Below are 14,764 nucleotides of genomic sequence, written 5' to 3'. Positions count from 1 at the left end.
TCTGATATAGAACAAATAATATAGGGGAATGCTGGAGGAAGAGTCTGAGGAGATGCTAAAATAAATAAGACACTATTATAAAACGTGTGTATTTCTAGTCACTGAAGAAAATTCTACCTATAATCCTAGTTGTTGCACAGAAACCCAACTAAAGAAATATGAAACACACTGCAATACAGGTACACACTTTTGATTGTTGCCAATATGGATTCTAAACAAGTAGTTTGTGAATCATTTTTTGTTTCTAATCTGAATTTAAACATACCTTATCTTATAAACATATTACATGTTTGAAAATCAAATAGAATTAACCTGTTTAGTAAATTCATTTTTGTATGTAATAAAACCGTGCATTTAGCACCTGTGTGCTGAATTATCATTAAAGTTGGCTCAACATCCTAAAGTGATCATCTTTAAATTCATCTCTTGGCAAACTACCTCTGGAGCTTTAGGTTTCAGAACATATGAAATTGGATATTAGTATCCAAAAACACTTAGTAGAAAGACGAAAAAACAATTGCATTGGTGCATATAGTACTAGACAATAACCTTTGATTCTGAATGTATGTACAGTATCCAAGTCCATTTAATTGCTGTTCATAGTACTATGTTCTGATAAAACTGGATTTCTGATGGCTTACTTCAGGTGACGGGGTAAAGGAATATTAATGTTAATGTAATGTGTACGTTGTTACGATGATTGCTGTTGAGTCAGAATTCAGTGAGAATAATAGTGAATGCTTCACAGTGAAAGGAATTCCTTGGGGGGGGGGGGGATTAGAATCCTTGGATATTTTATCTCGGGGAGAGTGTTTTTCTTCATAGATAAACTAGTACATTGAATTTCATTTTGCTCTGTCTCTTTTACAGTGTAGTTAACCTTAAATTTAAGGTGGTATTATCACTGAAATAATGCTCTCCCTCTCTTCTGTACAAATTACTTGTAAATTCTTTTACAATATACACAAGTTAAATATCAGAATTTTTTTGATTGCCTCTGGCCCATTGCCTGACCCATTCTTTTCACACCACTTGAAATCTGTGTAATTGTGGGAAATAGCATAGAGACTGTGCCTGAAATCTGTTCCTATTAGTTTTTCTTTAAAAAAAAAATACTCAATTTTTTGGCCATCTCCACAGTTGGGTAATCCTAACACTGCCCACTGGATGGGAAGAAGGGTTCGGAAAGTGTTCACTACGGTTCTTCTGCGTTCTGAATTGGGCTGGCAGCTTAGCTCATCTGAGATAATGGAAAGTATAGTTATTGTGTTTCTGAGGCTGTTTACACTATGAAATTAGGTCAAATTTATAGAAGTCGATTTTTTAGAAATCTGTTTTATACAGTCGGTTGTGTGTGTCCCCAATTAAGACCATTAAGTCGGCGGAGTGAGTCCACAGTACCGAGGCTAGCATCGACTTCTGGAGCATTGCACTGTGGGTAGCTATCCCACAGTTCCCGCAGTCTCTGCCACCCATTGGAATTCTGGGTTGAGATCCCAACGCCTGATGAGGCAAAAACATTGTCACGGGTGGTTCTGGGTACATGTCATCTGGTCCCCCTTCCTCCCGCTGTGAAAGCAACGGCAGACAATCGTTTTGTGCCTTTTTTCCTGGGTTACCTGTGCAGACGCCATACTACGGCAAGCATGGAGCCCGCTCAGATCACCGCGGCAGTTATGACAGTTCTAAACACCACGCGCTTTATCCAGCAGTATATGTAGAATCAGAACCAGAACCTGCAAAATCAGGCGAGTAGGCGACGGCAGCGCAGTAAGGAGAGTGATGAGGACATGGACACAGGCTTCTCTCAAAGTACGGGCCCCGGCAGTGTGGACATCATGGTGGTAAAGGGGCAGGTTCATGCGGTGGAATGCCGATTCTGGGCCCGAGAAACAAGCACACACTGGTGGGACTGCATAGTGTTGCAGGTCTGGGACGATTCCCAGTGGCTGCAAAACTTTCATATGCATAAGGCCACTTTCATGGAACTTTGTGACTTGCTTTCCTCTGTCCTGAAGCGCCAGAGTACCAAGATGAGAGCAGCCCTCACAGTTCACAAACGAGTGGCGATAACCCTGTGGAAGTTTGCAACGCCAGACAGCTACCGGTCAGTTGGGAATCAATTTGGAGTGGGCAGATCGACTGTGCGGGCTTCTGTGATCCAAGTAGTCAATGCAATCACTGAGCTGCTTCTACCAAGGGTACTGACTCTGGGAAATGTGCAGGTCATACTGGATGGCTTTGTTGCAATGGGATTCCCTAACTGTGGTGGGGCGATAGACGGAATCCATATCCCTATCTTGGCACCGGAGCACCAAGGCAGGGAGTACATAAACCGAAAGGTGTACTTTTCAATGGTGCTGTGAGCACTGGTGGATCACAAGGGACGTTTCACCGACATCAGCGTGGGATGGCTGGGGAAGGTACATGACGCTCGCATCTTCAGGAACTCTGGTCTGTTTCAACAGCTGCAGCAAGGGACTTTCTTCCCAGACCAGTAAACAACCGTTGGGGATGTTAAAATGCCTATAGTTACCCTTGGGGACCCAGCCTACCCCTTAATACCATGGCTTATGAAGCCATACACAGGCAGCCTGGACAGTAGTCAGGAGCTGTTCAACTGCAGGCTGAGCAAGTGCAGAATGGTGGTAGAATGTGCATTTGGACATTTAAAAGCACGCTGGTGCAATTTACTGACTCGGTTAGACCTCAGTGAAACCAATATTCCCATTGTTTGTTACTGCTTGCTGTGTGCTCCACAATATCTGTGAGAGTAAGGGGAAGAGATTTATGGTGGGGTGGGAGGTTGAGGCAAGTCTCCTGGCCGCTGGTTACACGCAGCCAGACACCAGAGCGGTTAGAAGAGTACAGGAGGGCGTGGTGCGCATCAGAGAAGCTTTGAAAACCACTTTCATGACTGGACAGGCTATGGTGTGCAAGTTCTGTTTGTTTCTCCTTGATGAAAACCCCCACCTCTTGGTTCACTCTACTTCCCTGTAAGCTAACCACCCTCCTCTCCCCCCTTCGATCACCGCTTGCAGAGGCAATAAAGTCATTGTTGCTTCAAATTCATGCATTCTTTATTAATTCATCACACAAATAGGGGGATAACTGCCAAGGTAGCCCAGGAGGAGGGAAGGACAAGGCCACGCTGCACTTTAAAACTTATTGAATGCCAGCTTTCTGTTGCGTGGGCAGTCCTCTGGATAGAGTGGTCGGGTGCCCGGAGGACCCCCCCGCGCACTGCGTTCTTGGGAGACTGGGGGAGGAGGGTGGTTGGTTACACAGGGGCTGTAACGGCGGTCTGTGCTCCTGCTGCCTTCCCTGCACCTCAACCGTATCCCGGAGCATATTAGTTTGATCTTCCAGTAGCCTCAGCATTGACTCCTGCCTTCTGTCAGCAAGCTGACGCCACCTATCATTTTCAACCCGCCACTTATCTTCAACCCGCCACCTGTCCTCGTGTTCATATTGTGCTTTCCTGGACTCTAACATTGTCTGCCTCCACGCGTTCTGCTGGGCTCTTTCAGTGTGGGAGGACTGCATGAGCTCAGAGAACATTTCATCGCGAGTGCGTTTTTTTCGCCTTCTAATCTTCGCTAGCCTCTGGGAAGGCGATGGTAGTGTGAGCGTTGAAACATTTGCAGCTGCGGGAGGGAAAAAAAAGGGAGAGTATTAGTTAGAGACACATTTTAGAGAACAATGGGTAGACTCTTTTCGAGTGAACCTTGCTGTTAACATTACATAGCACATGTGCATTCGGTACAAGGTTGCATTTTGCCTCTTATATTGAGGGTCTGCTGGTTTGGTGAGAGAGATCACACACGCAGGGCCGGCGGGCAACAGAATTCGGCTTGCAGGCAGCCATGGTAAGCCAGTCTTTTGGCTTCTTTAACCTTCATAACATGTGGGAATGGTTTCAAACAGCAGCACCCTCATTTCCCATATCAAACAGCCGTTGGGTTGGCCATTTAAAATGGGTTGGCAATTTAAAAGGAGGGGCTGCGGTTTTTGGTTTAACGTGCAGCACAAACCCACCTAACCCCTCCTTCCCCCCCACCACACACACCCAATTCTCTGGGATGATCGCTTCACCCCTCCCCCCACCGTGTGGTTAACAGTGGGGAAGATTTCTGTTTAGCCACAGGCAAACAGCCCAGCAGGAACGGCCACCTCTGAATGTCCCCTTAATAATATTACCCTATTTCAACCAGGTGACCATGAATGATATCACTCTCCTGAGGATAACACAGAGAGATAAAGAATGGATGTTGCTTGAATGCCAGCAAACACCGGGACCATACGCTACCATGCTTTGTTATGCAATGACTCCAGACTATTTGCTACTAGCCTGGCATGGTAGTATGTCCTACCATGGAGGACGGAATAAGGCTGCCCTCCCCAGAAACCTTTTGCAAAGGCTTTGGGAGTACATCCACAAGAGCTTTATGGAGATGTCCCTGGAGGATTTCCACTCCATCCCCAGACACGTTAACAGACTTTTCCAGTAGCTGTACTGGCCGCAAATTAATCGTTAAGCACGCTTGCTTTTAAACCATGTATTATATTTACAAAGGTACACTCACCAGAGGTCCCTTCTCCGCCTGGTGGGTCTGGGAGCCCGCCTTGGGTGGGTTCGGGGGGTACTGGCTCCGGGTCTAGGGTGAGAAACCGTTCCTGGCTCTTGGGGAAAATGGTTTCTCCGCTTGCTTGCTGTGCGCTATCTTCAGCCTCCTCCTCCTCATCTTCCTCGTCCCCAAAATGCACATCCCTATTGCGTGATAATCCATTGACGGAGTCAAAGCACAGGGGTGGGGTAGTGGTGTCTGCACCCCCTAGAATGGCATGCAGCTCATCATAGAAGCGGCATGTTTAGGGTTCTGACCCCGAGCGGCTGTTTGCCTCTCTGGTTTTTTGTAGGCTTGCCTGAGCTCCTTACGTTTCACGCGGCACTGCTGCAGGTCCCTGTTCTAGCCTCTGTGCTGCATGCCCTTGGAGATTTTTTTCAAACATTTGGGCATTTCGTCTTTTGGAACGGAGTTCTGATAGCACGGATTCATTTCCCCATACAGCGATCAGATCCCATACCTCCCATGCTGGAGCTCTTTTGCGATTCTATGACTCCATCATAGTCACCTCTGTTGATGAGCTCTGCATGGTCACCTCTGCTGATGGGCTCTGCACTCACCTGCAGCATCCCAAGCTGGCGAAACAGGAAATGAGTTTCAGAAGTTCGCGGGCTTTTTCCTGTCTACCTGGCCAGTGTGTCTGAGTTGAGAGCGCTGTCCAGAGCGGTCACAATGGAGCACTCTGGGATAGCTCCCGGAGGCAATACCGTTGAATTGCGACCACACTACCCCAAATTCGACCCGGCAAGGTCGATTTCAGCGCTAATCCCCTCGTCGGGGGATGAGTACAGAAGTCGATTTTAAGAGCCTTTTAATTGAAGTAAATGGCTTTGTCGTGTGGACGGGTGCAGGGTAAGACATTAACTGGCAAGTGAATAAGATTAGCTACTGACCTCTTGAATTTTGCCAGTGTCTGCAGTGGTTAGCATAGGGACCTGGAAGATGCTCTGACTTTGAGTTAGTGAACTACATGCCAAGGCTACTACTTTTTCTGATACGGCATTAATGGATTAAGCACAGTTCAAGGTCAAGATCAATGTGACACAGTTATTGTGATTGAAAGAAATAAGAACAGGCTCTTCGGAGAGATTGACCACCTAAATGCTAAATACATTTTTGATTGAGAACCTGGCAGGACAGATTAGAAAGCAGAAACAACAAGCTGTTTGTATCTGTAAGACATCCTTAAAGATGCTAAAATGAGATACTTAAGGCAGAAACTGGACTTTCTTTTGCGGACTAAAATCTACACCCACTGCAGGGCTGCAATGATCTAAAAATCACCAATCTGTTTAACAACTCAGATTACATTGACCATTTTACATAAATCATTTGCCATTTGAAAGGCATGGAGATCTAGTGATTCCAATTTTTGTCCAAGGAATGCCCTGTCAATTTTTATAGATGAGCAGATATGGGGTTCTGAGTAAATATGACGAAAATAGCAACACTTTATATTTGTAAGAAATTGAGACAACTTCTGGAATCAGTTTTTGTAACTAAAACATGGAGAGTTGGGAGTAGCTAGTGTTTGGATCTAGAACAGAGGTGGGCAAACTACAGCCTGCGGGACACTCGTGCCCGGCCCCATAGCTCCTGCCCCGGGAGGCTGTCCCCCGGCCCCTCCTCTGCTGTTCCCTCCCCCACAGCCTCACCTTGCTCCGCCGCCGGCGCAATGCTCTGGGTGGCAGGGCTGTGAGCCCCTGGGGCAGCGCAGCTGCAGAGCCCGGCCTGACCCGGTGCTCTGTGCTGCGTAGTGGAGGTGGTGGCGTGGCCCGGCTCCAGCCAGGCGGTGCAGCTGTAGCACCGCCAGCCACCGGTGCTCCAGGCAGCACAGTAAGGGGGCAGGGAGTGGGGGGGATGGGGGGGTTGGATAGAGGGCAGGGGAGTTCAGGGTGGTGGTCAGAGGGCGGGGGTGTAGATAGGGGTCGGGGCGGGAACAGGAGGTTGAATGGGGGCAGGGGTCCGGGGAGGGGGGGCAGTCAGGAATGAGAGGAGGGGTTGGATGGGGTGGCGGGGGTCAGGGGGCAGTCAGGGTACAGGGAGCGGGGGGTTGTGGATGGGGCGGGGGCTGTCAGGGAACAGGGGTTTGGATGGGGCAGGAGTCCGGGGGTGGGGGCACGACCCCCTCACCTAACCAGCCCTCCATACAATTTCCAAAACCCCATGTGACCCTCAGGCCAAAAAGTTTGCCCGCCCCAATCTAGAAGGTGTGGGCAAATAAATGTGCAGAGTGATCAGCACTTCAGCTAAACATATTGTACAATGTTAAATAATCTTTGCACATATGGAGTAGGTAAACATTATTTGATGTAGCCACATCATGTTAAGTAAATATTATTTTTGGATAGAGTCAAACCATGCTATAATCACTCTCCGGCTGTTGTTTCTTGCTGCTTTGATGCCATGTGCTGCTCTCTCTTCAAGCTCTGAAAATTTGTAGGAAGGAGTACCATGAATCTTAGTCCCACTCCTGGGGTACCTGTCATTTATATCTTCTGCACAACTTATGTGGTGAACACCACATTGACTTTTGTGAGTTCTGTCATCACTGTTTTTCTTTTTCTGGTAAAGGAAAGTAACGGTTCTCTAAAGTGGTAGTCACTTCTTTCCAGCTGTATTGTCCGATATGATTCTTTCTAACCCCTTTTCTGCAGAGGCCTCATGTTAGCTAGATTCAGAGAATGGGATTTGGGATGGAAAGTATTCTGTTTCTAACAAATTCCTCATATTTTTTCATTGATTCACTTCTTAAATATGCCACCAACATAAAGGAACTATTCAGAGATACGCTATCAGCAGTGGTATTTTCAGAAGTATCTTGTTATATCTGAATCTGGAGTTGGGAAGGAATCTGCAACTGTTGGTGATTGCTTCTAGCTGTCTCTCTTACCTATTCAGCTTTCTTCAAAGTTTGTAGAATCTATGAATTTGGGGACTTGTAACAAATCTGAACAACATCATGTTCAATGCAGCTGAGGTAGAAGCAGCATTGGTCCCAGATGCAGTGTTGTACCTGGTTCAAAACTTAAATTCTTCTGTTTGCTTGTGGCTTAGTTTAAAAGGGATGTACACATTTTAATTGAAGTCAGATGTTTAACTTTTCAGACAGATTTTGTATAAAACTGATTTTTCATTGCTTTGTACAAGCTGTAAACTCAGGTGTCAGATACAAGTTGTCTCATAATTTGTATAAAATTGACGTATCAGTTTTCTGAGTGTTCTTTAAGCCGTCTTACCTGGTAGTTTCTCAGTAAGGTGCCATGATTTTTGTCCTACATTTAACTCTTTGAGGGTTTGTATGTATATATAAACACATATCTTTTACAGACGGAGAGGGTGAAGGAGATGGAGCAACAGGGAAGAAAAAGAAGAAAAAGAAAAAGAAGAAAGGACGTAGGTGTCAATTACAACAATAATAAAGGGAATTTTCTCATATTCTCATTTAAACTTATGCTACTCTATTATGGTTGTCCAATTAAGAATATCATGGGGGATGGCACACAACGTAGATCCTTGGCCAAGGCAGTCTGAAAGTTCTCTCTGGTGCCTCTGAATGCTGCACTGAGCATTAGCCAGGTCAGATGACTTGAGGGCATCATGGTACATGGTGTTCTGGGGATAAGCCCAAATTCTGGCAGGAGGCTCTTAAATATGCTTTGCTTTTTTTGCTTTTCTTGCAGTTGATGATAATTTACAGCTTGCAGTATAAAACTTCTTAAAATGTTTACTCAACAGCTAAGGTGCAGACAGATCCACCTTCTATTCCAATATGTGATCTATTTCCCAGTAGCATATTTCCAAAAGGAGAAGAATGCGAATATCCACCAACACAAGATGGGTAAATGTTTTGTTTCTGTTTTTAAGTCTAAAAAATAACTAAGTTTAAAAAATAAATACGTCTGATCTGAAAGAACTTCTGATATGCAATGAAAGACTTAATTTTCCTGCTGCTTTGCTTGACTAATTCTTAATGCAGATTGTGAACAAAATTGATGGTAATGCCTCTTTACTGGATCATCTAACAAGTTCCTCCACAGAGGTTATCAGGTCAGAAATGTTCTCCCTCCCAACCCTTTAAACTCCATTGGACTGAATTTATATTTTACTCAAATAATTGTGTAGCTTGCTTTCTTGTGGAGTCCCTAAATATACTAAAATAACTGCAGTAGCGTGTGTGAACTTCCTTGATCCTCTTAATAGGATGTTAGCTGTGGAGCATAGTGATGACTGGAGTTGGGTGAAAAACATAGAAAGTGGGAGGAGCAGGGGGAGTATTTGAACACATACAAATATGATTTTTACAATCTTTTACTTGCTATCCGCAGACTTTCTTAGGAGCAGACTTTTTTTAGGCGTAACATTAACGGAAAAAGTGTGTCTAATGTATGAATATTTACGCCCTGATGTCAAGTCCTCTTCCTGTTTGTTTAAAAAAAAAACTTGTCTGCTCAGGTAGCAGAAATAATGCCATGAGACTTAGGTGACCATCACACACACACTGTTAACTAACAGAAAATGAGGTAAAATTTGTTGAAAACATTGTTTATGTTCACGGCTCTAGCAATATCTCTTTTTTTAAATGGCATTTAAATTTAAAAATCACACTAATTTTTATGTCTGCCAATGTTATAAGTATGCCTAAGTTTACTGTAACTGAAAGATTTGAGAGAAAAATATTTTTTTATCTATTTACTTTTATGGAGTGCTGTCAACTACCTGTAGTACTTCTTACTTTCTATACTTTATATAGCCAGTTTCACTTGTTTGAGTCTGTCACAGCAATGTGGAAGTGAAAGTTTCGAAAACAAAATGTGATTGTAAAATCACAAACATTGGTAAGGGAACTCATGGACAGGTGCAGTACCTAAATGAAAAGTAGCTTCATTTTTTGAAATTGCTTAAATTTCAGGTTGATAGTCTTCCTTTAAAATGTGTCTTAAGTCATACAAAGCATATTCTTTTGACTGAGTATCCTGTGCCTCTCCACTCATGTGCTCCTACTCAAAACAACTCCACATAGTTTCAAAGCGATTTTCTGTTCAGTTGGTTCCACATATAGATTTTAATAATTTGATATGTTTTAGCCAGCTAAATGCAAAAATTTACCAATTGTTAGGTTTCTTTTGTTTAACAAGGGATGATTATCTGACCCCAACAAGGGGAAAAAAAATTCTTGATTTGTGAAAGGCTTGAAAGTTCAGTGGGGCTGCCTCCTGTGGCTTTCCAGGCTCAAGTGAACAACTTTTTGGGGGGCAGAGAACTGTACAGAAATTCTAAGGTGTTGTTTGAACACAGTCAATAAATATTGCAGTATTTGTGAATGGATACTTGATTTTTCAGGGCTATGACGGACGTAACTCCTTGAACAATGGAAGATGAAATAACTCTCCCATTTTAAAAAGTGACCCATACACAATAGGTGTGGCTTTCAAACTGAATCAAAGAAGATAAGGAACTTTGCAGTCATTTAGTTCATTTACCCACCGTTACCGATCAGTAAGGCTGCGAGTCTGTCACAGATTCTTTGACCTTCCGGGACCTCTGTGACTTCTGCAGCCGACAGGTGCAACTGACCCCAGGGCTGCTCGGGTGGCCCTGAGGCCAGTTGCACCGCCCCCCTGCAACAGCAGTGGTCAGGGGCTTCCCCACACCAGCAGCAGTGGAAGTCCTGCGCCGCCGCAGCAGCAGTACGGCGTTCCCAGGCCAGCAGGGCTGTCCCCTGCCAGCGGTGGCAGGTGCCCCAGAGCCCCTACGCTGAGCACCAGCAGGCACCCCGAATGTCCCCCCTTCCCCCCCCCAAGCACCAGCGGGTGCCCCAGAGACCCCACTCCAGAGCAGCAGCTGCGCCCCCCGGAGCACCCGAGAAAACCAAAGATTTAGTCAGGGGTATTTATAATACAAGGTCAGGACAGTTCATGGGGCCATGAATTTTTGTTTATTTCGCGTGACCTGTCCATGACTTATGCTAAAAATGCCCATGACTAAATCTTAGTCTTACCTATCAGAGCTGGGTTATGTCCTACTGGATACATTTGGGTAATTTTAGATGATATAAGAGAAAATGTGGAAAACAAAACCCTATGCTCTTGGTGTTCCTAAACCTCCAACTGCCAGAAGCTGGGACTGGCTGACAGGGGTTGGATCACTCAATAGTTGCCCTGTTTTGTTCATTCCCTCTGAAGCATCTGGCACTAGCCACTGTCAGAAGACAGGATATTGGGCTAGATGGACCATTAGTCTGACTCATTATGGCCATTCTTATGTTTAAAGTTAAATAGTTTAAAGACTATTCCACAGTACAGTAGGGCCTCATCAGTAGTTTTTTTAACCTCTACTCAGGCTAAATTTTCCTCTGCTTTCTTTTTCTTTTCTCTGAAACTACTTCAGTTTGTCTTCCTGCGATTGAGATTCTCAGAACTGAATATAACATAATATAGTGTGGTCTTGCTAGATTATTATGGAAAGGGATTATTGCCCCTGAAGTGATGCCTGGGCACTTTCAGCATAAAATGGCATTACTTTTTTTGGTGTCATGTTGTATTGCAGGCTCATAGAACTTGTTGTCCACTCTCATGTTAATTGGGGTTGTATTTTTTTTTTTTTTGCATTACTGGTGAATAATTGATTTTGGATTACTTTTTATCACGTACATTAATTTTGAATTTTTCCATGCTGAATTTCATTTTATTTCCTGCCTGTGTTTCTAAACTCTACTTTCTTTTCAAGAATTTCTCTTCTCTGCTGTTTACATACCAAGATGTGACATTGGGGAGATTTGATTAACATGCTGTCAAAATCTCTTTACCCCTTTCTCCTATCCCATGTTACTGATGAAAGTGTCAAAAATAAGAGTGCATATATAACTGATTTTTTGAGGTGCCCCCAGCTGCTGAGTCATCCCTCCAACATTTCATCCATCTTGCTCACTGTTCTGAGCCTTCATGTGCATTCCCACTGCTTTGAGCCCCTCATGCCTGTACCAGGTCCATCCTCCTCCTTTCCACTCCATGTCCCTGTTAAATTTGACGGGCCCATGGAGCACTGGGAAAGTGGTGGGGCTGTGAGGAATGCCTGTAACACGTGGAATCAGGAAGGGGCAGAAGAGTGGAGATGGAACATTCTTACCCCAGATCTGGGCCTAATGTAGGGGAAAGAGTCTTTACACATTCATCTGCAGCTTAGGAGGCTCAGAGATGTATGAAGTGGCCCATTCATCTCAATATGTTCTCAGCTAAATGAGAACACCCCAATGGAATAAAGCCTAAAACAATAGCTCTAAGGTGTGCGAACTGTGCAATTCATGTCAGTGGGTGTTTCTATTCTTTTCTGAGCTTGTGATATGCAGCAGGCGTGCCCATTCTCAACCCCTCACTTTCGTCTCAGCACCATGGGCTTGGAGCATGCGCTGAACAGGCCTGTTTTCAGCTTCCCATGCAGAGAAGCAGGACTTCTCCAGATCCTGGCTCACATGAGAAGTAAGGGAAACGAGGGCGGGGCCCTCCAGTTCCATGCACACACATGAGGGAAGAATGTGGGGCTCACAGGCTCCGTGTAACTCATGTCCTTGTTACCATCTATCTGGCCTGAGGCTTCCAACCCATCTCTTGTGACACACGTCCCCATTTATCTCCCCATCCATCCCTGCACTCTCCCAGTCATAGAATCATAGACTTTAAGGTCAGAAGGGACCATTATGATCATCTACTCTGACCTCCTGCACAACGCAGGCCATGGAATATCACCCACGCACTCCTGTAACAAACCCATAACCTATGTCTGAGCTACTGAAGTCCTCAAGTCGTGATTTAAAGACTTCAAGGTGCAGAGAATCCTCCAGCAAGTGACCTGTGCCCCATGCTGCAGAGGAAGGCGAAAAATTCCCAAGGCCCCTGCCAATCTGCCCTTGAGGAAAATTCCTTCCCGACCCCAAATATGGCCTGAGCATGTGAGCTAAACCCTGAGCATGTGGGCAAGACTCGCCAGCCAGACACCCAGGAAAGAATTCTATGTAGTAACTCAGATCCCATCCCATCACAGGCCATTGGGCATATTTACCGCTAATAGTCAAAGACCAGTTAATTGCCAAAATTAGGCTATCCCATCATACCATCTCCTCCAAAAACTTATCAAGCTTAGTTTTGAAGCCAGATATGTGTTTTACCCCCACTGCTCCCCTTGGAAGGCTCTTCCAGAACTTCACTCCTCTGATGGTTAGAAACCTTCGTCTAATTTCAGGTCTAAATTTCAGTCTAATTTCAAGTCTAATTCCAGTCCCCACATACACCCACATTCTCCCTCACTGTGCCAGTCCCCGGCCCCCCCATATTACCTAGATCTGCATTAAAAATATTAAGAATCTAAGCACATTACGAGCACCTCCTGTTTATGGGGGCTTGGAAGTGCCCTTGATCTTAAGCACATTCAGGTCGGCTCAGGAGACGCTCCTAATCGTCCTTCATCTTCTCTCTAATCAATGCTAATTGATTGATTAGTGCTGGTGCTCTACTGTAGTAATCCCCCAGATGGAAAAGTCGCAACACGCCCAGCAATCATTTTCACGCCTCTCTGTGGAAAGTGTATAAATTATTAACTTTCTGTAAATAGTTTGAACCCCTTCCAAATTAGCTGTGAAAATTAGGGCCCATTTTCCAGAAGTTTAAAAAAACAGTTACTCCCCATTTTTGGACCCAAAGGGGCAGTGTGTGCCATGCACTAACACAGGGGTTCTCAAACTGGGGTCAGGACCCGTCAGGGGGTCGCAAGGTTATTACATGGAGGGTCGCAAGCTGTCAGCCTCCACCCCAAACTGCGCTTTGCCTCCAGCATTTATAATGGTGTTAAATATATTAAAAAGTGTTTTTAATTTATATGAGGGGGTCGCACTCAGAGGCTTGCGGTGTGAAAGCATTCACCAGTTAAAAAAAAGCCACTGCACTAACCCATCAAATCATGTCAGACCAACCTAATTTACTTCTTTTATAGGGTTTCTGGCTTTGTGGATTGTGGGGAAGCCGTAGATGAGCTATATCTTGATTGTAGTAAGGTTTTTGACACAGTCCCTCATGAATTCTCATAAGCAAATTTTTCTCATAAGGAAAATGTAGTCCAGAGATGACGTTATTATAAAGTTTGTTCGCAACTGGTTGAAAAACTGTACTCAAAGAATAATTAATGGTTGGTGTCAAACTGGGAGGAGGTATCTACTTGGATCCCTCAGTATTCTGTCCTGGGTCCAGGATTATTCAATACTTTCATTAATGACTATTAAGAACCCATTGATTTTTGTAAAATACTGTTTTTTGTGGGGAAGGGTTGTATGTCAGGACCACTTCTCAAATGATCCCAAATTTGGACCACTAACACTACCCAGCACCCCATAAGGCAAAGCAAATATCAAGACAATCTGAGTAAGCATGTGGATTTCAGAGCACTTAAGAGTTGTCCTTTAAACAAAAAATGCTTCTCAACCTTATGTATACTAAAGTTGGCATTCTGCTATAATAAAGTTCGACACTTTCTTTGAAATACTGACAAGATTCAGTTTGGAACCAGTAGTACCAGTACATGAGAATACTGTAGTTCATATTCACATCTGTTGTATATTGTGCATTCTTTATGCCTTACATGTTCAATTTTAACTATAAATTTTGAAACTCTTATATAAAACTTTTAAGGCTTTTTGAAATCCACACATTTTACAGAAAATTTGATTTCTACAATATTTATGCTATTTTAGGAGTAGTTCTAAATATGGGTAAGCATAATATAGAGAAGTAGACTTAGTATTTACTAAAGGACCATTTAAAAACAAATCAAACTACACAATTTCCTTATGTTGCTACGCCTGATTAAGGCAAAGTTGTAATGTCCTTTTTTCTTTCACGTTCTTGGAGTAGCAGATAATTAGGATAACTTTGGTCTCTGGGGGACATTAAACAGCTGCCCAGACCATATACCTTACTCGCTGTTTTCTTAAATCCTCAGAACTAATAGACGAAATAAATTTCAATTGTATAAACTTAAAATAAGCAAGAGCAGTCAAATCCTAGATGCCCTTTAGCGCATTTATGTATTCATATATAAAATGGAGTAGGGAGAAATTCTGTTTCTCTGATTTGTTCCAGCAAAAAGTC

General features: G+C 44.0%; 1 protein-coding gene across 1 annotated transcript in view; it reads left to right on the top strand.

The window, feature by feature from the left end:
* METAP2 (methionyl aminopeptidase 2) overlaps nucleotides 1-14,764 on the top strand; it is a 33,591-nt gene that overhangs the window by 1,967 nt on the left and 16,860 nt on the right. Inside the window, exons 3-4 of the mRNA XM_037884901.2 lie at nucleotides 7,959-8,024; nucleotides 8,367-8,469. Coding sequence (XP_037740829.1) covers nucleotides 7,959-8,024; nucleotides 8,367-8,469 — 169 coding nt within the window. The remainder of the gene's footprint in view (nucleotides 1-7,958; nucleotides 8,025-8,366; nucleotides 8,470-14,764) is intronic.

This window comes from Chelonia mydas, chromosome 1, assembly GCF_015237465.2.
Source record: "Chelonia mydas isolate rCheMyd1 chromosome 1, rCheMyd1.pri.v2, whole genome shotgun sequence".
NCBI classification, from domain to species: Eukaryota; Metazoa; Chordata; order Testudines; family Cheloniidae; genus Chelonia; species Chelonia mydas.
The sequence above is the reverse complement of the archived record's forward strand: the minus strand, read 5'-3'. Positions and strand labels throughout refer to the sequence as shown.